General features: G+C 50.7%; 2 protein-coding genes and 1 long non-coding RNA gene across 6 annotated transcripts; 2 read left to right on the top strand and 1 right to left on the bottom strand.

The window, feature by feature from the left end:
* The first annotated feature begins 600 nt into the window (after nucleotides 1–600).
* On the top strand, nucleotides 601–16,485 carry Lman1l (lectin, mannose binding 1 like). Of its 2 annotated transcripts, none has more exons than XM_036194144.1 (13): nucleotides 601–775; nucleotides 4,733–4,887; nucleotides 4,973–5,080; nucleotides 5,170–5,228; nucleotides 6,523–6,622; nucleotides 9,932–10,052; nucleotides 10,962–11,017; nucleotides 11,672–11,804; nucleotides 12,290–12,441; nucleotides 13,394–13,461; nucleotides 14,174–14,297; nucleotides 14,474–14,601; nucleotides 15,792–16,485. In XM_036194144.1, exons 1-13 carry the CDS (start codon nucleotides 601–603, stop codon nucleotides 15,919–15,921), a joined length of 1,509 nt encoding a protein of 502 aa, XP_036050037.1. In that variant the 3' UTR covers nucleotides 15,922–16,485. The 2 variants fall into 2 exon arrangements, with proteins under 2 accessions (XP_036050037.1, XP_036050038.1); XM_036194145.1 differs by having other exon boundaries at nucleotides 15,789–15,937.
* On the bottom strand, nucleotides 7,587–16,731 carry LOC118587957. Of its 3 annotated transcripts, none has more exons than XR_004945486.1 (4): nucleotides 16,374–16,731; nucleotides 12,991–13,077; nucleotides 10,496–10,690; nucleotides 7,587–7,609 (listed from the first exon to the last, which is right to left on the bottom strand). It is a non-coding gene; the product is annotated as an uncharacterized LOC118587957 (long non-coding RNA). The 3 variants fall into 3 exon arrangements; XR_004945487.1 differs by lacking the exon at nucleotides 7,587–7,609 and adding an exon at nucleotides 9,682–10,414 and having other exon boundaries at nucleotides 16,369–16,731; XR_004945485.1 differs by lacking the exon at nucleotides 7,587–7,609 and adding an exon at nucleotides 9,682–10,414.
* Nucleotides 16,732–16,829: 98 nt separating this feature from the next.
* Cplx3 (complexin 3) lies at nucleotides 16,830–21,997 on the top strand. Its single transcript, XM_036194162.1, has 3 exons — nucleotides 16,830–17,071; nucleotides 18,234–18,321; nucleotides 20,930–21,997. The coding sequence occupies exons 1-3, from the start codon at nucleotides 16,908–16,910 to the stop codon at nucleotides 21,152–21,154; spliced, it is 477 nt and encodes a 158-aa protein (XP_036050055.1). The 5' UTR covers nucleotides 16,830–16,907; the 3' UTR covers nucleotides 21,155–21,997.
* The last annotated feature ends 2,528 nt before the right edge of the window (nucleotides 21,998–24,525 follow it).

Here is a 24,525-nt window from a genome sequence, read left to right as displayed (position 1 = left end):
TTACAGGCATATGCTACCATGCCCAGCTGCATGTCTTTTAAGACACATTCTTTATTCATGGAATTTTATTTGTGGAGGACCCAGGGGCACTGGCAGAATGAGCTGTTGGACATGCAGGACCACAGAGAAGGGTGATGGGATGCAGGACTCGGGGGAGAGGGGCCGGGTGGGTGGCCAGAGAGCAGGCTGTGCATGCACTGTTTAAGGAGGGGATGCAAAGGACTGCCCGGCAGCAAGCAGGGAAGGCCAGGGCTGTGGGAGAGCAGGACCTGGCACTGAGTGCCCCATCATCCTGTCACCAGCTACTGGAGCTGAGAGAGAAGGGGAAGACAGCTTCAGCCAAAGAACAGGGGCAAAGCTCACGTTGGCAAGGAGCCCAGGGGACAGCCAAAGCTGCAAGGTGGAGGTGAGGGAGGGTGGGGCCTGAGATCAGACCTGCAAGAGAAACAGGATGTGTGTATAGGGGGATGGAGAGCACAGAGCCAAAAACCAAGATCCTGGAAGGTCCCGGGATCTCCCTGCCTGACTGCGCATCCTGGATCCCATTGTTGGCCTCACAGTCAGGATCAGTTCTGGTGCCCAGAAACCTGCTCCTTTGCAATGTTGGGGACCAGAGGTCCATCACCTTCCCTCTACCTTCTTTTCCCGCTGCTGGCTCTGTACAGTGCTGAAAAGAGCCACCCTCCTCAACGCAGGTTTGAGTACAAGCTCAGCTTCAAGGGACCGAGGCTGGCAGTTCCCGGGGCTGGAATACCTTTCTGGAGCCACCACGGAGGTGAGGAACAAAAAGGGACTGGCCATGCCCAGGGTCCTTCAGAGTGCTAGAGGATCTATAGCCAGATGGACAGTGAGTATGGAAGGCTGTATGCAGGGAGGGGGTAGCGCTGGGGTGACAGGGACTGCCTGGCCAAGTCCCTCTCAGACAGACCTGTCTCCTGTTCCGCCATGCCTAGCTGCTTTGCCCTTCAAGACATCCTTTCTTTGTTGATGGGACATTTTTTGTGGAGGACACAGAGGCACTGGCAGGATGAGCTACTGGGAATGCAGGACCACAGAGGGCCACAGCTAAAGAGGAGGGTGAAGGGATGCAGGACTCGGGGGAGAGGGGCCGGGTGGGTGGCCAGAGAGCAGGCTGTACACCACAGTTCCACCTCCCTACCAGCTTTGGTTTCTTCTGAGCTGCTCCTGTGCCCCAGGGCTTTTTACCTTTTCTGTTTGCAGCCCCCACCCCACCCCTGTTCCTCTGCCTTCTGACTGTGAACACACAGGTGTGCACATGTACACTAATGCACACACCTGATATGCCTGATGCACAATAGCAAGGCACTTTGAACAGGGCTAAGCCTCCTCTCTGCTGTCCTCATCCTGCAGGACTAGAGATCTGCTGGAAGGGAGGCACTGTGTTGCCCAGTCATTTTGTTACAGCGGGCACCAGGCCCTTCCCTGTGCATTGGAGGTGGGCGCAGACATGAGAGGATCTTAAACCACAGGTCTATGCTTAGGGTCTTCCAAACCCAGACCTACAATTTGTCTGATCTTGTTCACTAAAGGGTCTGTGATGATGTACTGAAAACTACAATATGCAGGATCTTAAATTAAGAGTAAGAGAAAATGAAGAGTTAGAATAGGTCATGAAAGAGGTCCGGGAACATGGCTCATTTCCAAAATATTCCGTGAAGTTTGCCCAGCCATGAATTTCATCCAGAGCCTCCTACCCGGCAAAGCAAAAAGAGAAAGAAGATTGGCTATGCATTTCTATCTGAGATACAAGTCCTGAACAATGGCATGATTCCTAAGATGCTCCAAGATGGCAGGGACTTCAGTCCTCCTCCACAGGCCAGGGGGTAAATGAAGGATGGGTTCTTTCACCACAGCCAGGTGCTGCCTTAGGATAGGACGGAAGAGCTGGTACACTACTCTCTGCTCAGAGCCTTGCCACATCTAAGGTGTCACAGAGTGTGTGGGGAGTAGAGGTACATCTTCCAAGATCACAAGACAATGTGATTATTATCTATTCATTCATCTCTCCTTTGATCAGAGCCCCACCCAGTGCTCCCTGGGCCCAGCATGGTTACCCAGAACTGAGTCAGGCTCTGTCTGGGATGAGGTCCCAGACTCTCCACATAATGATGAGTATGTAATCTTAGTCAGATAAGCCTTGCCTCCTGCAAGCCTCCTGGGACTGGGTGTGGTGGTATAGGCCTGCAATTCCAGCACTCAGGAGGCTGAGGCAAGAGACTCAAGAGCTTGAGGCTAGCCTGGACTGCTTGGCAAAACCCTGTCTTTTTCATGAGCTGAGATGGTTCAGCTAGTAAAAGCATTTGCCATGCAAGCCAAACAACCTGCATTTGATTCCCAGGGCTTGCAGTGGAACACACACACACACACACACACACACACACACACACGCACGCACGCACGCACGCACGCACGCACGCACACAGGCACGCACTCTAAGGTTTTAAAGCATGCAAACAGTGTTGGGCTAGCAATGTTGCTCAGTTGCAGAGTGTTTAGCATGCACAAGGCCCTGGGTCGAATCTAAGTCCCACACAATACCAGGTAGCATAACAACCTGTTATCCCAGAACTCTGGAAATGGAGGCAGGAGGATCAGGAGTTTGGGGTCATCTTTGGCCATCCAGAGAGTTCTAGGCCAGCCTGGTCTATTTCTTACAAACAAACAAAACAACAGCTCACTTCGGACAATAGTGGCTTCTGGGGACTCTGGAACTTCTGTGCTTCCCCACACGCCGCTGGCCTTTGCAGAACAAACAGGCTGGATTAGCAACCTCCAGAACGTCTTGGCAGGGTCAGGGCCTTGGACCAGGTTCCAGGCTGGTAGATGAGAAGGCGGAGAGCCAGCTGGAATGGAGCCTCTGATTCTCCCCTCTCTCTATTTCCTGTCATGTCTGCCTCAGACTTCACACTGTCTTCTCCCACCACAGGGAGCTCCTTCTGACCTGCCCACAGTGCCAGGGTAATGACCTCATGCTCTCCCAGCCTCACCCTTTCCTCAGCACCCTACAGGCCAGAGCCTGCCTCAGTCCCTCTGCCATAAACCTTCCTCTTCTCAGGCCACCCTTGTCCCCTCCCCCAGGAGTCTCCCAGCTCATTTGTCCTCCTTGCTTTCCCATAGCTGTCTCTCAGGACTGGAAGCCTTAGTGGAAAGAGATGTGTTTGAACTTCTGTAAAATGGTATCTCCTTTCTTAGGGACAGAATCTATGGTGATGATGATGTGTGTGTGTTCATGTGTGCATGCACACATGCACTAACCCATGCCTGCACATTTGAAGGCCAGAGTTGACATTAGGGTATAGTCCTCAATTGCTTCTCTGCCTTTGCTGTTGTTGTATTTGGTTTTTCAAGATAGGGGTTCTCTGTGTAGCCCTGGCTGTCCTGGAACTCAAGATCCTCCTGACTCTGCCTCCTTAGGGCTGGGATTAAAGGAGTGTGCCAACACTGCCTGACTGTTGTTATTTTTATTTATTTATTTATTTATTTATTTATTTATTTATTTATTGTTTTTTCGAGAAGGGAATTTTTAATGTTTTTTTTTTTTTTTTTAATGTACATTGGGGTTTTGCCTGCATGTATGTCTGTATGAGTGTGTTGGATCCCCTGGAACTGGAGTTACAGACAGTTGTGAGCTGCCATTGAGAATTGAACCTGGATCTTCTGGAAGAGTAACCAGTGCTCTAAACTACTGAGCCAGCTTTCCAGCACACACACACCCCTTAAAAAAAATATCTCTCACTTAACCCAGAGCTCATGATTTCAGTTAGACTGGCTGGCCAGCAAGCCCTCACCTGTTTCTGTTCCCCAGTACTGGAGTTACAAGCCAGGTTTGCGTTGCCATGCCCAGATTTTTTTTCCTTTTTTGTTTTTGTTTTTTGAGATAGGGTTTCTCTGTGTAGCACTGACTGTCCTAGAACTCACCCTGTAGACCTGGCCTCAAACTCACAGAGATCTGCCTGCCTCTGCCTCCCAAATGCGGAGATCAAAGGTGTGTGCCACCACCAACCAGCTTATGCCCAGCTTTTATGGGGGTGTTGGGCATCAAAACTCAGATCCTCATTCTTCCACAGCAAGCCCTTGACCCATTGAACCATCCCCCTAACCCCAGCCCCAGTACAGACTCTGATGTAGCCAAAGCTGGCCTCAAACTGACTACATAGCCAAGGATGACCTTGAATTACTGATTTTCTTGCCTCCACCTCCTAAATGCTGAGATTATAGGTGTGTACCACACCCCCAGTTTTATGGGGGTGCTGGGGATGGAACTCAGAGCTTTGTGTTTACTAGGCAAGTACTCTACCAACTGAGCTCCATCCCCAGCCCCAAGGAATGGAATCTTACGTGCCAATGGGTGGTGGTAGTGGCGCACGCCTTTAATCCCAGCACTCAGGAGGCAGAGCCAGGTGGATCTTTGTGAGTTTGAGGCCAGCCTGGTCTACAGAGCAAGATCCAGAACAGGCACCAAAACTACACAGAGAAACCCTGTCTCGAAACAAACAATAGATGGCATGGATTTCCAGTGAGGCTGAAGTTCTTGCTGCCTTGCCCAGGTAATGCCCACCTTTTCCCCAATGGACTCTTGCCTCTCACCAGCCAGCCCCATATCAAATGACAAGGTCTTGGTGTAAGGTTTTTCCCAGGGCTCAGCTTTCACCAATGAGACAGAGAGGTGGGAGAGGAGGGTCCAGTGCTCCCCAGCTGCCCTGCCCCACAGATGCCATTCCAGGCCTAGAGGAAGTGCGCCTGGCTCCATCTATGAAGAACCGGAGTGGTGCTGTGTGGAGCAAGATCTCTGTCTCCTCCCCTGCCTGGGAAGTGGAGATACAGATGAGGGTGACTGGACCGGGGCGTCGGGGAGCCCTGGGTATGGTGAGTGGTCCTTACTCATAGAGGAGCAGGTGACAAGCCCCAGGTGCCAGTGTCCTTCAGAGTCCCTGTCCCTGGGAACTTGCAGGCCATGTGGTACATCCAGGACAGGGGTCAAGTCAGCTCCGTCCCAGAGGGGCTGGTCTCATGGGATGGCATCAGAATCTTCTTTGATTCCTCCGCCAATGATGGCCAGGTGGGTAGCCATCTCCTGTCAGTCTTAACTCTAACCCTCATTCTCCGGACTGTGCCTGAGGCTCAGGCTGATTGTCACCTCCCGTGCAGAAGAGTCCTGCCATCCGAGTGCTGGCCAGTGATGGACATGGCTTCCCGGAGCAGTTTGGGTAAGGGCCTGAGGGAACTGAGCCCCACCCCCGCCCCATCCCTGGGCTTAGCAACCACCTGTACTTCCTCCCCTAGAGAGCCCATCCCTCCTAGACTGCCATCTTTGCTGATCTCTCATTGTGAGTCCTGCTGCCTCCTGGGACTCCTTCCCACTGGTCTGAGCTGTGCCTCAGGAGCCAGGGCCAGAGTGTGCTTGCTCTTCTAGGCGACAGCCCCATCTTTCTCCAGTCATTCCGCTTGCGAGCCCCAGGTGAAGTGGCCAAGGCTGAAACTACCATGAGGGGCTCACTCCAGACATCCTTACTAAGCGTGGGTGGCTAGGTGAGGACACTTAGGCCCAGAAAGGCTAATTGACCGGAGTGGCTGCACAGCAGTGGCCAGGGAGGATCTAGGCACTAGCTGCACTGTTGTCTCTTTCTCCCAGATGAGGTGGCCTCCTGTCCTTCCCCTGCTGGCTGCCCTAAGTGGCTGGACTGGTTTGTCAGTGTGTCTCAGCAAACATCCCTTAGCCCATCACAATTAGGATAATTGCTGACATTTATGGAGTTGGGCTTACTGTATACCAGGCACAGTGCCCAGACATTTGACATTGTCTTGTGAACCCTCATAACACTATTATGAGGTAGTCGCAATTATTATCCTCATTTTAAAGACAATGATACTAGATAGGCTCTGGGAGGCAGAAAGAACTTGCCCAAGGTTATACAGCCGGGCAATCACTGCCTTGAATCTGGCTTCTCCCTGCTCTCTGTTACCCATCTCCTGGCTGAAGGTGATAGCAGAGGTCCCATAGTGTGCACCCATGGGTCCGAGAAACTCAGGCTCAGCTCTCTGCTCCCAATTCCCTGGGCCTGCTGAGCCTCCCTTGGGGAAAGGTGAGCTAGCCACATTGTCCTTGGCCTTTAGGACAGGTCCCTTAGTGTCTGCCTCAGTCTGAGCCACAGGCCTTGGAGCCACAGACCTTGGAAGGGGAGGGAGGAGGGACAGGAGGAGGAGGTGAGCTGGGGGGTAGAAATCCCATGGTTAGCCTGGCCTCTGTCCCTGGCTCCTGCGAACTCTTAAGTTCCAGTCAACACTGCCACGCAGAGCTTTCTTTCTTCCTCCTCCTCCTCCTGCCAAGAAAGCAAACCATAGCAAGGGAACCTCAAGCTAGACAACAGGGACTTGTCCCAGGCCAGGCCACCCAATGGGGACAGTGACAGTTCAGGCTTGGGCAGAGCTGCTTCTGGGACTGTCCCCTGTTGGCCAGTCCATGGATCCTATGTAGTCTGGCTGCATTCCAAGTGTCCTTAGGGATGGCAGTGTCCGGGAGCTGGGCTCCTGTCACCGAGACTTCAGGAACTGGCCATACCCCTTCCGAGCTCGGATCACCTACTGGAGGCAGAGGCTGCAAGTGAGTCACCCTTCCTGATTCTGTGGGAGCCTCTGGTGGGATGTAGAGCTGTGGTTTGGGGGTGCCTAGCATTCCAACAGCCCCATGCCTGTGACCCATGTGTTACTCCCACACTCGTCTTCACACCCATGTGAGGGCTCTGGTACACTCAGACCAATACCCAAAGAATTTTTTTTAATGATATTATGTAGTTAGAGTTTTCCTGCCTGGCCCACAGTCAGGACAAATCTCTCTTACCTGGGGCAGCTGGTGGTATCTCTCTGCCCCAGCCTTTACTTCCCAGAATTCTCTTCTCTCTTGTCCCACCTATACTTCCTGCCTGGCCACTGGCCAATCAGAACTTTATTTACACAGAGCGATATCCACAGCAATGTTATGTTTTTATTTGATTTTCCTCTTTTTTTGTAGGGGAAGGTGGGATGGGATAGGTGTTTTTTTCTTTTTTCCTGACCACAATTTCCCCTCCTTCCTATTCTCCCAGTCTCCCTGCCCCCCCCCCCCCCCCCCATTCACTGCTCCATTTCTATTCAGAGAAGGGCAGGCCTCCCATGGATATCAACCAAACATGGCATATCAAATTGCAGTAAGACTAGGCATCTCCCCTCATAATAAAGCTGGATGAGGTAACCAATATGAGGGAAGGGTGCCAAAAGCTGGCCGAAGAGTCAGAGACAGTCCCTGCCCCCACTGTTAGGAGTCCCACAGGAAGACCAAGCTGCACAACTATCACATACATGCAGAGTGTCTAGGTCAGTCCCATGGAGGCTCTCTGTCTGTTCAGTCTCTGTGAGCCCCTGTGAGCCCAGGTTAGTTGATTCTGTGCAGTTTCTTGTGATGTTCTTGACTCCTCTGGTCCCTACAATCCTCCCTTCCCCTCTTCTGCAGGATTCCATGAACTCCACTTAATGTTTGGCTGTGGGTCTCTGCATCTGTTTCCATTAGTTGCTGGGTAAATTCTCTCTGATGACAGTTGGGCTAGGCACCAATCTATGAATACAATAGAATATCATTAGGAATCATTTCATTAACTTTTCTTTTCCTTCTCCAGTCTTGTTTGGTTCTATCCTAGGTCTCTGGGCCATCCAGCCTCTGGGTCCTGCCAGGCAGTGTCAGGGGTGGGCTCCCTCTCGTGGCCTGGGTCTCAGTAGACCAGTCATTGGTCAGCCACTCACCATTTCTGTGCCACCTTTACCCCAGCACTTCCTGTAGTCAGGACAAATTGTAGATCAACGGTTATGTAGCTGGATTGGTGTTCCAATCCCTCCACTGGAAGTCCTGTCTGGTTACAGGAAATGGGCAGTTTAGGCTCTGCATCCCCCGTTGCTAGGAGTCTTAGCTATGGTCACCCACATAGATGCCTTGGAATTTCCATTGCACTAGGTTTCCAGCTCATCACCAAGATGCCCCCCAATTCTAGTTGTCTCTCCCAGTACTCTCTCCATCCATCCTCCCGCTGACCTGATCCCTCCTCTTCCTGTCCCCCACCTGTAGTTAGAGTTTTCCTACCTGGCCCAGAGTCAGGGCAAATCTCTCTCACCTGCCAGGCCCATAGATGCTCAGCCCCAACCAAGTAAACTCACAGAAACTTATATTGCTTACAAACTATATGGCCATGGCAGGCTTTTTGTTATCTAGTTCTTCTATCTTAAATTAATCCATTTCTATTAGTCTATACTTTGCCATGTGGCTTGTGGCTTACCTGTACCTCACATTTTCCTTGTTATGGCGGTGGCTGTCAGTGTCTTCCCCCCAGCCTTTACTTCCCAGAATTCTCCTCCTCCTTGTCCCGCCTACCCTATCCTCTTACCTGGCTACTGGCCAATCAACACTTTATTTATTTTAACCAATCAGAGCAACACATTTGACATACAGAACACCCCACAGCACCCACCACCACCTCCCTCCACCCTTGATGTCTCTTCTATTTCCCCTTCCTGGGGAGGTCCATGCAGTCCCCCCTTGAGCCCTCCTCATTACTTAGCTTTTCTGGGCCTGTGGATTTTGGCATGATTAACCTTTACTCTATAGCTAATATCCACTTATAAGTGAGTACACACCATGTTTGTCTTTCTGGGTCTGAGTTACCTCACTCAGGGTGATTGTTTCTACTTCTATCCATTTGCTTGAAAATTTCATGGTATCATTGTTTTTAACAGCTGATTGTGTAAATATACTACAATTTCTTTATCCATTCAGTTGAGGGACATCTAGGTTGTTTCTAATTTCTGGCTATTATGAATAAAGCTGCTATGAACATAGTTGAGCAAGTGTCCTTGTGGTAGGATGGAGCATCATTTGGGTATATGCCCAAGAGTGGTATAGCTGGGTATTGAGGTAGATTGATTTGCAATTTTCTGAGAAACTGCTATATTGATTTACAAAGTGCAAGTTTGCACTCCCACCAGCAATGGAGGAGTGTTCCCCTTGCTCCATATCCTTGCCAGCATGAGCTGTCCCTTGTGGTTTTGGTCTTAGCCATTCTGACAGGTATAAGATGGAATCTCAAAGTAATTTTGATTTGCATTTTCCTGATGGCTAAGGAGGTTGAACGTAAGTGTTTCTCAACCATTTGAGATCCCTCTGTTGAGAATTCTCTATCTAAATCTGTACCTCCATTTTTTGATTGGATTATTATTTGTTTTTATGTCTAGTTTCCTGAGTTCATTATATATTTTGGAAATTAGCCCTTTGTCAGATATGGGGTTGGTGAAGATCTTTTCTCATTTTGTAGGCTGCTGTTTTGTCTTATTGGCAGTGTCCTTTGCCTTACAGAAGCTTCTCAGTTTCATGAGGTCGCATTTATTAATTGTCTACCTTAGTGCCTGCACTATTGGTGCTCTGTCCAGGAAGTTGTTTGCTGTATCAGTGCATCAAGGATACCCATCCCCCTTTCTCTGGATTTATGTTGAGGTCTTTGATCCATGTGGACTTGAGTTTCATACAAAGAATCTTAACAGATCTTTATTTTTTAAATTTATTTTATATGCATTGGTGTTTTGCCATGGGTGTTGGGTCTCCTGAAACTGGAGTTACAGACAGTTGTGAGCTGCCATGTGGGTGCTGGGAATTGAACCCAGGTCCTTTGGAAGAGCAGTCAATACTCTTAACCCTCATACAAAGAATCTCATCAGACCCAGAACATAGAAGGGTCACATGAAACCAGCATCCCTGCCATTTTCATGTCATTCTGATCCCAGGCCATGTAGTTTCTATCTTACAGGTCTGGGGAGCCAGTGAACCAGAGCAGGGCTCAGTCTCTCATCCTGGGACCAGGCAGAGGCAGGCACTCACTCCCTCCATACCCCTCAGGTGTCCTTGAGTGGAGGCCTTATTCCCAATGACCCTGAAGAGGTCTGTGTCAGTGTGGAGCCCCTGCTTTTGGCCCCTGGAGGCTTCTTTGGGGTCTCAGCAGCCACCAGCACCCTAGCAGGTGAGGACCCTACCAGGTAGGTAAGAGCAGAGGGCTGTGTTTGATGATGACAAGACCTTATTGCAGCTTCTAAAACACTTCTGTATGGGGTCAACTACTTCATCAGGAGGTCTGGGCTGGTCACACTCCCTCCCTGGCATCTCAGTCAGGAGGTCACATTAGCCTTGAAGAGCTATTGAAAGTCTCAGATGGGACACTGGGAATGTAGCTCTGTTGGTGAGTGCTCAAGCAGCATTCAGATCCCAGGTGTGGTAGTGCTTGCCTGCAATCACAACACTTGGGAGATAGAGGTGGACGGATCAGTTCAAGGTTACCCTCTGCTACATAGCAAATTCAGCAGTCAACCTGGGCTCCATGAAACTCTGTCTTGAGAAACAAAAAAGTCTCAAATGAGATAACACACGAGGAATTTTGTATTCTAGTGTCAATATTCATAAACCCACCTTATGGATACTGTAGGATGGTAAAAAGAGGGACAACACAGCTACAGTAGAGAACTGGAACAGCGGGATGTCGTGCAGTGGAGAGCCTGTGGAGGGTCCTACAGCTGAAAAGCAGGCTGCAGCCAGAGTATGGGAGCCTCGAATGCCAGGACGTTAGTCTTTCGACCCTGGGTACTGGGGAGCCATGGAAAGTTCCTCAGGAGAGAAGAGTGACATGGTTATAAGCTGGGGAAGCCGCTCTCTGTGGTCTGCTGCATGGCTGTTGGGCCCCACTCTGGCTGTGTGTGGTATAACCCACACATCCCACACACTTGTGTATTTGACCTCATACCTTCCCCATGAGACAAAGGTCAGAGTTGCCCAGAGTCATACAAGCCTCTTGTTTTCCTGGCAGATAGTAGAGTCTGGATGGATGGGCTTCTGGATGAAAAGCTCCTTATCTCCCCTTCATCTGCCCCTCTTCCAGATGACCACGATGTCCTATCCTTCTTGACCTTCAGTTTGAGGGAATCAGGTCCAGAGGTAATGCCAGCCATTTGTGCCTGGGAGAGGTCGCTCTGAGATGTGGCTCTCCTCAGGTGCCTCCACTCACAACAGGGCATCCTTAGACCTGCCATTCAAGTTCTCAACCCAGCCAGCTCTCTGAGCTCTGCTAGTCAGGCCTTGGGCTGGGTAGTGTAGGGGCCAGGGCTTGTCCTCTGGGCTTCCTAGGTGGCATTCACCTTTTAGTCCAGCACTCAGGAGGCAGAGGTGGGTGGATTTCTGTGAGTGCCAGGCCAGGGATGTACAGTTAGGACCTTGTCTCAACAACAACAAAACGAAACCACAAAAGCCCGGGGTGGGAGTTGGGAGGGAAGAGAAGGAATGCTAAGAGCGGTCTGAGCCAGCAAGGAAGGGAGAGAAGGATGCCTGGAGGGGATGAGCTTCGATGAGCACCATACCTAAAGGCTTCAAATGTCCAAAGACCTGAGCTCACAGTGGGTCGAGAAGGATGTGAGGATGTGGTAGATATGGTGCTCATATGGCTGCAGGGCTCTATGGGGGCCTGGCGGTTGAGCTGTGGGTTCCTCCTTGGTCCTGTGAGTATGTAGTTAGGGAGGAAGACTGGGCTCCCAGGGGCCCTGCCCCCCCAGGACTCCCATGCATTTGGGTTGACTTTTTGCCTTTCTTTTCCAGGTGGCCCCCCAGACATCCATTGAGAAGGAGCAGTTCCGCTTGGCCAGGAAGCTGGAAGGGTTGCAGGCCAGGCTGGCCCTGGGCACCAGCCAGGACAGCATTCGACCGCTGGACTCTGAAGTCCAGGAAGAAGGTATGGACCCAGAGGGCAGGAAGGTGGGGCCATAGCACAGTGGAGGGCCAAAGGAACCTTAGAAGCCGAACTCCATTAACCAACGGAGAAGTGGAGGCCCAAGGAGGCTATATCTAACCTGGACCAAGTATTCTGACCTATCCCCACAAGTCCTGCCCCCAAGACACATTTTTTTCCAGTGTGTGTGTGTGTGTGTGTGTGTGTGTGTACCACAGCATTTGTGTAGCAGTCAGAGGATACCACTGTGGAACCTGTTCTCTCCTTCCACCTTTACATGGGTTCTGGGGACCTGGGGATCAAACTTACATTGTCCGGTTTTCCTGGCAAACATTTTTCTGTTGCTCAGCCTGCTTGCCAGCCCCCAGACCCATTTTCCAGGGGAGGGTCTTAAAAGCAGAATCCATACCCCCTCATGCACCACTCCAAAGCAGATCTACTGCCCCACCCCATTGGCCTTTCCATCTCAGCTCTGCCCCAATCCCCAGGGCAAAGGTTCCTTGACCTGGAGGATACACTGGGCAGACAAAGCCAGATCCTGCAGGCCCTCCAGGCTCTCTCCAGGCAGTTGGACCAGGCTGAGAGGCAGTGGAAACAGCAGCTGGGGTCTACAGTCCAAGTCAGGCCTGAGGGAGGCTGGGTGAGTGACCTTGGGGCACACTAGTTTCCACCCACAGCTTGAAAGAGAGCTAGCCTGTCAAAGCTTGAAGGGAAAGGAGAGCAGGTCACAGGATGCAACAGGGTGGTATGTGAGAGGACCTTAACACATAGCAATTGTCCTGAAGCCACAGGGCTGGGCTGCAGAGAAGAGATGCCAGGTATTTGGAATCATGTCTATAGAAGAATGGCAGAAATAGACTAAGCTCTAATTTGCATATGGCTTCACGTGTGATTTGCATAAGACTTGCTTAAATGCTCAGTTGCACTAGAATCCTCATTTCATCTCTGCTGCCATCCTGGCTCCTCCCCCAGGTGTCATCCCCTAGGACATGCTCTGACTTGGGGAGCGAAAAGCTAAACCCAGCCAAAGTGCTGGCTAGTGGACAGAGGGAGCCAGCCGCTCACGCAGGCTTTGCGGGGCTCTGGCAGTCCAAGGCTTTAATCTTTTGCCCTCAGTCCAGAACAGTCTAGGCTAGGCTGTTGGAGTGACAGAGGGAGAGGCCCACACTCCAGGTATCTCTGAGCCTACCTTCAGGTCCTGGACTCCACTTGCATGATTCCACTCATCCTCAGAAGTGTCAGCTGTCTGTCCAGGTCACTCAGTTTGAATCACAGCCTAGGGAAAGACAGAGAGGGCTGGGTTGGCTTTCTGCCTCAGTGAGGGGGCAGGGACACTTTTGAAAAGGAGAAGGATTTGTGGAAAGCCTAGAGGGCCCTTTGGGGAGAAACATCACATCTTTGGTGTAGAAGGAGGATCCTCCAGAAGCCCAGATGGGTAAGTTCTATGGGAGATTCGGTGTGCCTCAAAAGAGGAGAACCGTGGCCATTGAGTAAGGCTTCTGGAAGAAGAGTGACATGTCCCTGGGGAAGATGGACTCTGAGGAGAGAGGCCCTGTACTCTGGACACGACATAAGAGCTGGCCCTCCTGTAGGACACTGCCAAGGTCAGCACCCTGCTCTATGGACAGCGGACTTTGCTCCAGGCCCTGCAAGAGATGAGGTAAGGGATGGAGTGAGGAGGGGGAGTGAGAGAGGGAAGAAAGACTCCTCTGTGAGATGCCTGCCCCCAGCACTGGGGCTATAGGCACTATGACCATACCTGGCTTTTTCCCTGCCTGCTGGGAATGTGAACTCGGGACCTTGTGCTCACAAAGCAAGCACTCTTACCCACTGAACCATCTCCTCAGTCCCTGAGGGCGTATAGTTTGAAAGAGGTTCTTGGAGGAAGCACAGCCAAGATGAGGCCCTTTGGAGGAAGTGATGTGAGCTCATTTTGCCTCCAGTGTCCTAGACTCTCCCTCTGGCTCACCCTTGCCTCCAGCTGCCCATAGAGCTCTGGGGGTGGAGAGATCCCTTGCACATTATGGTTTCTGTGGCTATATACCCTTCCATCTAGATGTCTGGGGGTGGCAGAGGGCAAGAGCCGGACAGGAGTTAGTTCCCCTGGGCTAGACATGAAAAGCAGAGCCCAGAGAGCCTGCCCATAGATAACACTTTTAGAGAATTCTTTGTACCTGCTAAAGTTGTCTCAGGCTCTAGGGAGAAGTTTTTAGAATGAAAAGACTAACCCCAAACACAAAACTATCAATGATATCTATCCTTCACCATGTGCTGGCCCTGGGGGATTATGGGAAATGATTAGGTAATTTGGGTACAACCAAAAAGGGTAATGGATCATCTTTCTTGATTTCCATGCCCCACCACACCACCAGGAAAGCGGCTGCCCAAATGGCTTCAGGAGCCCAGGTTGTCTACCTGCCTGTGGGCACTAAGCATCACTTTTTTGAGCTGGACCAGATCCTTAGCCTCCTGCAGAAGGACCTCCGGGATCTGGTGGTAAGAAGTAGTGGATTGTACAAGGGCCTCATCCTTGAGGTCTGGTCTCTGCCACCATTCTGCCAATGCTTCTACAGGGCATCTGTCCAGTACCCTATATGTGCCTGCACATAGGCATGAAGGGACACAGATCTCATCTTTGTTCTCTCTCTCTCTCTCATACTCTCTTCTTTCAGAAAATGACAGCCAAGGCTCCCCGCCCGTCTGGCTGGCTCTTAGGAACTTCTGCATGTCTTCGGACCAGCATCTTCCTGTTTTTCCTCCTCATCCAGACCGTAGGCTTCTTCTGCTACATGAACTTCAGGTGGGCCTTCCCATGGGCAGGACTTCCCATACCACCTGTATAGCTTGGTTCTAGTCTACAGCTATTGAACTTGAAGTAGGGGACCCCAAAGCTCAGATGGGAACTACCCAGTTCACCAGAGGGCTGGAAGCAGTATATAGACCAAGAACACCTCACTTACCAAGCACAGACACCCACTCAGGCCTCAGTCCCATCTGGTCCTGCCCCACAGAGCTCACTCTAGAGTGAACATCTGAAAACTACCTGGTAGCCAGACCTTATGTTGCCAGTGTGTGATGGCTGGAAGCTTGGAGACTTGGGGAAAAGCAGCTGAATCATTTTGGGGGAGGGGTTTGTGGAGGGGGATCAGGGAATTGACCTGGAAAGAATATTTGATTTGGGTCATCAAAGTGACTAAGAGTTTTTCAGTCTGACAAAATAGGTAAAGGCACTGATGCAGAGGGAACAACATCAGAAAAAGCATGGAGGCATGAAAAAAACATCTTTAGGGGAAAGAAAAAGGCAGCAATCTAATATTGTTGAAGTAAAGGGCAGGACCAATTTATAAGATTGGGCAAGGAATCTGGGTGTTCTGGATTAGAAATGAATGCCTTTAATCTTAGCACTTGGAAGTCTGGGGCAGAGTGGTGCTAAAATCTGGATCAGCCTAGACTGCATAGTGAGCTCTCGTCTGAAGAAGAAGAAGGAGAAGGAGAAGGAGGAGGAGGAGGAGGAGGAGGAGAAGGAGGAGGAGGAGGAGGAGAAGGAGAAGAAGAAGAAGAAGAAGAAGAAGAAGAAGAAGAAGAAGAAGAAGAAGAAGAAGAGGAAGAAAATGTGTGCATAAGAGTGAAATTTTGAAGCCGGGCGGTGGTGGCACATGCCTGTAATCCCAGCACTCGGGAGGCAGAGGCAGGCTGATCTCTGTGAGTTTGAGGCCAGCCTGGGCTACCAAGTGAGTTCCAGGAAAGGCACAAAGCGACACAGAGAAACCCTGTCTCGAAAAATGGAAGAAAAAAAAAAGTGAAATTTTAGCACTAAGCCACCCAGAAAGACTTCAAATGCCAGGGTAAAATGTGAATGTATTTGGCATGTCAAGGAAGCCATAGAAGGTCCCAGAATATGGGGGGCTGTGGTACACTGAGTATTGAGAGGCAAGTGTGAGTCTTGGTTTCAAAAGGGATACTCAAGTAACCTTTCCTCTCTGGCAGCAGACAGGAGCTGGACAAGAGGTTTCAGAAGTACCTGTCCATGGGAAGCCTTCCTCTAGAACCTGCATTGCCCATCCCTAGGACACTAGGGGCTCTGAGGAGACAGCCTGTCCCCCTGAGCATGCAAGCTTGACCCATCAAAACAATGTCTTACGGGGAGACAAATGGGGGATGGAGGATTTGGCCAGTATCCTTCCCGAGTGCCCACATCTTAGCTTTCGGCAAGTTCATCATATTAAAGGTAAAGTCCCTCTCACTGTGCTCATTCCCTTATTTACCTTCCGGACTCTATACATAGTCTCTGCTCACTTCCACCTTTTCTGGGTAGGTAGCAGGAATAGAGTACAAGCAGGCAAGAAGGCCAAGGGCAGACACCACTCAGCCTTTTCCTCTGGACTACTAAAGCAAAGGGAGGCAACTGTGCAAAATGCTGTCCCTAAACTCACCAAGGACAAAGAGGTCCCTGGGTTCCCTCTGGCTCATCTTTTCAGTACCCGCAAACAACTCTCCCCTTGCCTACTCCCTGAGGCTCCAGGGACAGCAGGGCAGACACGTGACAGAGGAACTGGGTGGAACTCACCGAACCTTATAACTGGGATTCCTGCTCACGCTCTTGAGTTCCCCTCACTTCTCAGCCTTGAGTGCTTTCAGGTAGCTGCTGGGGTAGCAGATTGGTAGAATGGAATGGGACCCAAAGTGGGGGGTGTTTGCCTTTGATGCTACCGGGCGCTCCAAGCTGAAGTCCTGGTTCTGGATGACCCAGGAGTAGAGGATCAGTTGCAGGGATCACGGAACACATCAGGGCAGCCCCTTCTCCCAGGGCAGCGACCCCACCACCGCAAACCCTAGGCAGCTGTCAGCCCCAGCCAGCGGAGCTTGGCTGGCGCTAAAGGAGGCACGTGGGAAAGGCGGGAGTGAGGAGCGGGCACGTGGTCCAGGCTTCCCAGCCCCGTGCATGCCCCCCCCGCCACCCCTCCCCACCGTGAGGAGGGGTTTGGGAAGGTAGGGGCGGTGCGCAAAGCGGTGGGGTGCGAGCACGCAGCCGGAGCTGTCCCCGGGACTTAGTGCTGAAGTAGGCGCTGACGAAGCAGGCGCCTGGTGCGGTGACCAGAGAAGACCATGGCGTTCATGGTGAAGTCCATGGTGGGTGGCCAGCTGAAGAACCTCACCGGGAGCCTGGGGGGCGGCGAGGACAAGGGGGACGGAGACAAGTCTGCAGCCGAAGCACAGGGCATGAGCCGGGAAGAGTATGAGGAGTATCAGAAGCAACTGGTGGAGGAAAAGTAAGTGGAATTCCTTCTTCGCTCCTCTGACCCACATACAAATACACGAAGGCTGCTATGCCCACCACTGGGTCAGAGCTCCCCTTTACATCTCCTAGACATGGTAAGAGGGCGGGAGGTACCCTCTGGGCTACTTTCACAACCATCCCATTTCAAACCCAGGACCCTGTTCCAGCTTCATCCTCTGGCCCAGAGGGAGTTGGGGGAAGGGTGAATGTGGGGGGGGGGGGAAGGGTGCACGTGCCATCTCTGATGAAATAGGTAATCCCTTAATCCGATCTGGTCTTAACCGCCTGTCTTCCAACTGGGGCTCCTCTGAGCATGAGGCTGTAAGAAAAGTGCTTTTCATCTGGCAGGGCACAGAGTCATGGGGACGGATCCACGATGGGAATATTCATAGATACTGAGCCTACTGTGTGCAGTAGTTCTAGGGCAGAGCAGAGATAGGGTGAGCTAGGGTCTGAACTTGGGGTGAGGTTGCTCAGTTCAGAGCCTCATTTTGCTTTCTAGCTGAGTAACTTAAGGAAAGTCACTTAACATTTCTGTGACTCCTTTCCCCTTCTGGAAAATGGGAGTGGTGCTCACAATATACGCTTTATCTATCTGTGAGAGCTGAATGACTTCACTCCTGTTAACCCTTCAGTACAGCACCTGGCACATGGCAAATCTTCAGGAAATGTCCTTACTGGTATTTTATTTAATCCTGGTTGTTTTGTGACTTGCCGAGTCTCATCCCCACTTTACAGAAGGGGAAGATGAGTGTTTTACTGAAGGACATACCCAAAGTGGCAGTGGGGCCATGGGTCCAGAGCACCACACACACACACACACACACACACACACACACACACCGCACCCTTGCACACATATTTCCACTGCTTCCTCCACACAGCTTGTCAGAGAAGGAACGATAGACCCCAGTCAGCAACTGCAAAGGACAGCTCTGGCCTGGCAGGAGTGGAGAGCACAGAGGAAGGAGTCTATGATGGCAAAAGCTGAGCCGGCCAGTCTGAGGTGCCTGGGCACAGGCCAGCTGGGGATTGGAGAACCATACGGCCTCCTCCCAGGTCTTCCGACCATCTCAGTCCTTCCTTTACAGACTGCCCACACCTTCCCTTAACCCCTGAGGTGACTTCACAACTGGTGTCCTTTTCCCACGCAGGATGGAGCGAGATGCACAGTTCACGCAGAGGAAGGCAGAACGGGCCACACTACGGAGTCACTTCAGAGACAAATACCGTCTGCCCAAGGTATCCAGGGTCTAAATTGTGAGGTGCTACTGGGACCTAGACTTGAGAGCTGGACTTCCTCAGGGTCCCTCAGCTCTCAGCCCATAAGACTCACAAAGTGCTCGATTACATTTTTTTTCCTTTTCTTTTTCATTTACTCACTCATTCACTCATTCACATATTCAGAGCTGAGACAGACCCTGGGCCTTGGGAAGCTTACAGGTTTGTGTTTCTGGGGTCAGTCCTTCTTTTCTCCACTTCCACCTCTCCAACCTGGGTCAAGCCTGGCCCATGATGTCACAGAGGAGTCAGAAAGAAGACCTTGTAGGCGGGGAGCTCTTGTGAGGCTGTTGAATGTGAGGCTGTTGAATGTGAGGCTGTTGAATGTGAGGCTGTTGAATGTGAGGCTGTTGATGAATGTGAGGCTGTGTGGAAAGCTGGCAGGAAGAGAGAACATAACTCTTCTTTTCTGTGCACTGGGGACTTAACCTTCATGTCCTCACCTGACCCTCTCAATAAAACCACTAGATAGTTGTCACTGCATGTATGAAAAGGGAAACTGGGCCGGGCGGTGGTGGCGCACGCCTGTAATCCCAGCACTCGGGAGGTAAAGGCAGGCGGATCTCTGTGAGTTCGAGGCCAGCCTGGTCTACAGAGTGAGTTCCAAGAAAGGCGCAAAGCTACAAGAGAAACCCTGTCTCAAAAAACAAAAAACAAAAAACAAAACAACAAAACAAAAAAGAACAGAAAAAGGAAAAGAAAAGGAAAACTGAGCTCAGGGAGATGAAGGGACATCTAAGATCAGACAGCCAGTGGGTGAGAGTTCAAGCTGTGACCACTGGGCTTCTGGTTACTCCAGCCCTCAGGCAACTTTCCAGATATGGGAGTCTACCAACAAAGAACAAAGCACCCCCTCAGCCTGTCTTTGTCTCAGAAGCCCCTTACCCATGCTTCCCATGATGCTGCAGCACTAGATTAGCATAGGAATGTGCCACTCCTACCCAGGACAAGCCACTTCCCAGAATATCACCTTTGTATGCCCAGAGCCTCGGCCTTGATTTTCTGCTTGAGTTCAGAGATGAAATAGGTTGTATCACATTTACTCATCCAACAAGTGTTTACTGAGCCCCCAGCTGCTCTTGACTCCCCACAAGTCTCTCAAAGGCAAACCTGATTCAGAAAGTCTGCATTATTGAAAATCCAGGTAGCAGTGGGGTCATGGCTCAAATGCTTACACTACACATGTGAGAATTCCCTCTGCTATGAGGGAATTCTGAGTCTAGCAAAAAGGGCAAGACTTGGGTGCAGCTGTGTAGGACAGACCCCAAACACGCCTCCAGAGACCTCGGGGAGTATGGTGGCTCTCAGTAGGTGCAAAAGGAGTACAGATCTGGAATAAGTGACATAGGTCTGAAGCTCGCTTACCAGTTCCCTTCCTAATTGTATGATCTTAGGCAAATTGTTTAGAATCTCTGAGTCTCCTGTTTTGTTTCGTTTTTTTAAATTTGTGAAATAGAGATGACAGGTCCCATGTTCCTGAGGATGGCTTTGAACTCCTGAGCCTTCCGATTCTACTCCCGAGTACTGAGATCACAGCTCTTTTTTTTTTTTTTTTTTTTTTTTTTAAACTAGTTTTTGTTCGTTTGTTTGTTTTGAGCTAAGGATTGAACCCAGGGCTTTGCGCTTGCTAGGTAAGCGCTCTACCACTGAGCTAAATCCCCAACCCTGTTTGTTTGTTTTGAGACAGCTTCCATTATATATCCCTGGCTGGCCTGAAACTTGTGGTAGATCAGGCTGGCTTTGAACTCACAGAGATCTGGCCTCTGTCTCCCAAGGCATGCGCCACTACTCTGGCTTTGCCTAGTTTTATTTATTTATTTTTTTGTTTGTTTGTTTTGTGTTTGTGACAGGGTTTCTTTGGGTAGCCCTGGATGCCCTGGAACTTGCTTTGTAGCTCTGTAGACCAGGTTGGCCTCAAACTCAGATATCCACCTGCCTCTGCCTGCTGGGATTAAAGGTGTGAGCCACCATGGCTGACATTTTCCTAGATATTTTTAGTTGCAAAAAATAAAAGCATTCTTGGCGCTAGAGAGGTGACCACTTGTTGCTCTTGCAGAAGACTAGAGTTTAGTTCCCAGCATGTACATCAGAAGCTCACAATTGCCTGTAACTCCAGATCCAGGGGTCTAATGCCCTCTTCAGGCCTCCATGGGCACCCCCACACATGTGCACATACACATCAAAATAATAAAATAGAAAGAAACATTAAAAGCACCTAGGTCATTGTCAACCACAGACTAGGTGTTGATAAATGGTACTGTCTTTCTTGTGCCATTCAGTGTAGTTAGCCACGGTCAACCCATGACTCAGCCTACTATAACAGAGTGACATTTTCCTTTTGATTTAGTCTCTCTGCTAGTCCTTCAGTATCTCAGGTGAGTTAGGCAGAGCAGAAGCTGCAAGGTTTGAGAGTGCAAAGTCTCCACATCCACCCATGGAAGGCTTAACTCGCATGTGGGGGCAGATGCTCACCTCACTGGACTACGGCCTCCATGAATCCAGGGCCCCAGAGCCCAGCCTGCTGGGTCCTCCTAGACCTCTACCCTTATCTCATCTCTCTTTCCTTCAGAACGAGACAGATGAAAGCCAGATCCAGCTGGCAGGTGGAGACGTGGAGCTGCCTCGGGAGCTAGCCAAGATGATCGAGGAGGACACAGAGGAAGAGGAGGATAAGGCCTCTGTGCTGGGGCAGCTGGCCAGCCTCCCTGGCTTGGACCTCAGCTCACTCAAGGACAAGGCCCAGACTACATTAGGGGACCTCAAGCAATCAGCTGAGAAGTGCCACATCATGTGACCGCTTCCCCTGGGGTTGTCTCTGGGATGGCCAGAGGGCTGTCCCACATGAGGGCTAAGAGAGTGTCTCAACTTCCAGATACCTCCACTCCATCTTGGGCTCCCCACCCCCCCCCACCCACCCACCCCCGGCCTAGCCCCAGAGCCTTCTCATCCAGGTCCAGCCCAGGCTCTGACTCTCCCTCTTTATTGCCAGAAAAGTTTCCATTCTTCCCTCTCTCCTCTGCCTGGAAAGTTTCCCACGTTGATAGGATTAGCCAACCCTCTCTGGGTACAGCCCTGTTCTTTCACACAAGAACACTCACAGAAGGACACAGAAGCCCCGGCTCATTGGCCACAGATGCATCCTGGCACACATAGACACACACATACCCCTTGGGTTCCCAGCCCCTCCAGATACTAACACTTGGATGCTCAGAGGGACTCTGGGCACACAGGAGGCCTGTTCCTACCCCATCTTTATCCTCCTAGAAGCTGTTCCTTCTGGCTTTCATCTTGTCATCTGTAAAATGGGGCTGGACTGAGTGATTTCTAAAATTCTCTCCTGATTGGCATCCCTGGCCCCTCAGAGCAGAGCTCACATCCCTCCTTGGGCAGGGCAGCAGCTGCAGCCACAGCACCACACAGCTGCCACTGTGGGCTCCGGGAACCGAGCAATGCTATGTGAGGGGCGGAGTGCCAAGGAGGGAGCTGGCACTGAACAGGAGCTCAAGCAGCTCCAGACCTTCTCTGGGCCCGGGGCCCAGCCAAATTTTGTTCTGTTCCTGTAGAATTCTCTGGATTCCATAGTTGGAATTTCCCCTTCTCGTTCAGTGGAAAATAAAAATTCCAAATGGCATGATTATCTTGCTGCCGACTCGGACGGAGTTCACAGGCCCCAGTCCTGCCCTTGGAGGGGTCTCGTCTACCTCTTCGCCTGCAGCTTCAGAGAGCCCTCGGAGAGGAATGAGAAAAGGGGGCTTCTGTGGGACTCTTTAGTGTCAGCCCCTTTAAGAGTGCCCTCTCAGGGTCGAATGTGAGGGTAGGGGCTTCACTGAGGCAGATGCACTGTGGGATGGATGAAGTAGGTCTAAGCACCAGGAGTTAGAGGAGGGTGTGGCAGCCAGCTGGATGGAGAGGTGCATGGGAAGGTGCTTCCTGAGGTTAGTGAGAGGGCTGTCTCTGATATGTCCTTTAGTGTCCCCTCACCTAAGAGATGGAGAATGAAGCAGAAAAAAGGGTCACCGTGCGCCAGCCTGGCTCTGCTGTGTGTCCTTAAGTAGGTCCTTTGCTCCTCTGAGCCTGTGCTGCTTTAGTAAAAATGAAGAGTTCTCTTCCCCAAGAATAATAAATGTGTTTCAAAGGTGGCCATTTGTTTTCTTTTTACTTTTTTCTTGGTAGTGCTGGGGACTCATATACTGCATACTGTATTCTACCCACGCCCTTAAGAACGCCCTCTAGCTGGGCTGTGGTGGCGCACGCCTTTAATCTCAGCACTCGGGAGGCACAGCCAGGCAGATCTCTGTGAGTTCGAGGCCAGCCTGGGCTACCAAGTGAGTTCCAGGAAAGGCGCAAAGCTACACAGACAAACCCTGTCTTGAAAAACAAACAAACAAAAAGAATGCCCTTTAAGATGGGCAGTGGTGGTGCATGCCTTTAATCCCAGCACTCAGGAGGCAGAGCCAGGCAGATCTCTGAGTTTGAGACCAGCCTGGTGTACAGAGCAAGATCTAGGACAAGCACTAAAACTTGTCTCAAGAAAACCAAAACCAAACAAAAAAAAAAAAAGCTCTCTATCAGTCGTGGTGACACAGTTTATTATTATCATTTTTTAAGATTTATTTATTTATTTATTATGTATACAGTGTTCTGACTGCACATATCCCTATAGGCCAAAAGAGGGCACCAGATCTCATTACAGATGGTTGTGAGTCACCCTGTGGTTGCTGGGAATTGAACTCAGGACCTCTGGAAGAGCAAACAGTGCTTTTAACCTCTGAGCCATCTTTCCAGCCCAATGACACAGTTTTTAACAGAGGTGGAGAAACCAACAACCATGCTACACTGAGTGAGACCTGCTAGGGAGGGCAGCGTTAGTCCCTGGCACCTGGCAGGGAGGTGGCCTGAGACTGGAAGCTGGTGCCCTCAAAGAGAGTAGGCAGTGAATTATTGTTTCTGCTGGATTTCTTCTTTCTCTCTCTCCCTTCCTTTCTTCCTCCCTCTCTCCCTCCCTCTCTCTATTGATTGGTTGGTATTAATGTTATTTTGTTTTGTTTCAGACAGAGTCTCACATAGTTCAGACTGGCCTCAAACTTCTGTGTAGGCAGTGATGATCTTGGACCTCTGATTATCTTGCCTCTACTTCCCAAGTACCTTGATTACAGAAATGGGCCACCACACCCAGTTTAGGCTGTGCTTGGAATCTAACCAAGGGCTTTGTGCATGATAGACAAGCACTTTTACCAACTGGGCTGCATCCTCACCTTCTGTGTTCCATGTTTTTAAATTTAGTTTATTATTTTATGTGTATGAGTGTTTGTCTGAATGTATGTCTGTGGACCACAGGTGTGCCCGGTAACCAGGGAGGCCAGAAGAGGGCATCAGATATCCCTGAAACTGGAGCTGTAGATGGTTTTGAGTTGCCGTGGGGTGTTGGGAATTGAATCTGTATCTGGCAGGGTAACCAGTGCTCTTAACCACTGAGCCATCTCTCCAGCCACTTTGTATTTGAGAGGGGATCTCACACTATCTAGCCAAGGCTAGTCTGGAACTTTAATCCTCCTGATTTAGCCTCCCAAGTGCTAGGATTGCAGATGTGCAGCAACACTATGTAAGATTCTTTAGTGAAGACTCAAAAGAGAAAAACGTTTCTCTTAAAGGGAGACTCCAAATGTCATCACACTCTCTGGTGGCTGGCAGGCAGGGTGGGGATGGTGTTCTGGAAGTTCCAAAGAGCTGCTCCAATAGGTCATCCCAGGAGCTTGCTAGGCACAAGGAAAGCGCTCCAGGCACCTGGTGCCTCCTGGCCTCCCCAGCGAAGTGCTAGCCTGTGAGGAAGCCATCACTATTACAGGCAGGAAAGACGGTTTGTTTTCAAGGGCAAAGTTCCCTTTAGGCCGCCCTGTAAAATAAGGAAGAGTAGGTGATGCTAAGGTGGAAGGGCTGAAAGAAAGAGGCAGGAAGAATTAAGGAGGTGAGGACAGAAGGGATCTATGCCCCGAAGATAAGGGAGGGAAACACTGGGGACTGCTTGGGGCTAACACACCAGGCATCCTTTCAGCACCCTAAGGAGGCATCTGAGCCTCTGCGATGTTCCTGCTCCACCCCCTGGGGAAGGGCTTAGCAGCCACTGGACAAAACCCTCGCTGACCTTCGCAGAGGAGCCCCAAGCTG

Source organism: Onychomys torridus, chromosome 7 (genome assembly GCF_903995425.1).
Source record: "Onychomys torridus chromosome 7, mOncTor1.1, whole genome shotgun sequence".
Lineage (NCBI taxonomy): Eukaryota > Metazoa > Chordata > Mammalia > Rodentia > Cricetidae > Onychomys > Onychomys torridus.
Note: the sequence above shows the minus strand (reverse complement) of the source record. Positions and strands in the feature narration are given on the sequence as shown.

Coding starts and splice junctions, on each gene's coding strand:
- Lman1l (XM_036194145.1), top strand. CDS start 601: ATGTTGGGGACCAGAGGTCCATCACCTTCCCTCTACCTTCTTTTCCCG. Junction 10,053..10,961: donor AGCCACCAGCACCCTAGCAG/GTGAGGACCCTA, acceptor CCCCTCTTCCAG/ATGACCACGATGTCCTATCC. Junction 14,602..15,788: donor TTCTGCTACATGAACTTCAG/GTGGGCCTTCCC, acceptor CCTCTCTGGCAG/CAGACAGGAGCTGGACAAGA.
- Cplx3 (XM_036194162.1), top strand. CDS start 16,908: ATGGCGTTCATGGTGAAGTCCATGGTGGGTGGCCAGCTGAAGAACCTC. Junction 17,072..18,233: donor AAGCAACTGGTGGAGGAAAA/GTAAGTGGAATT, acceptor TTTCCCACGCAG/GATGGAGCGAGATGCACAGT. Junction 18,322..20,929: donor ACAAATACCGTCTGCCCAAG/GTATCCAGGGTC, acceptor TCTTTCCTTCAG/AACGAGACAGATGAAAGCCA.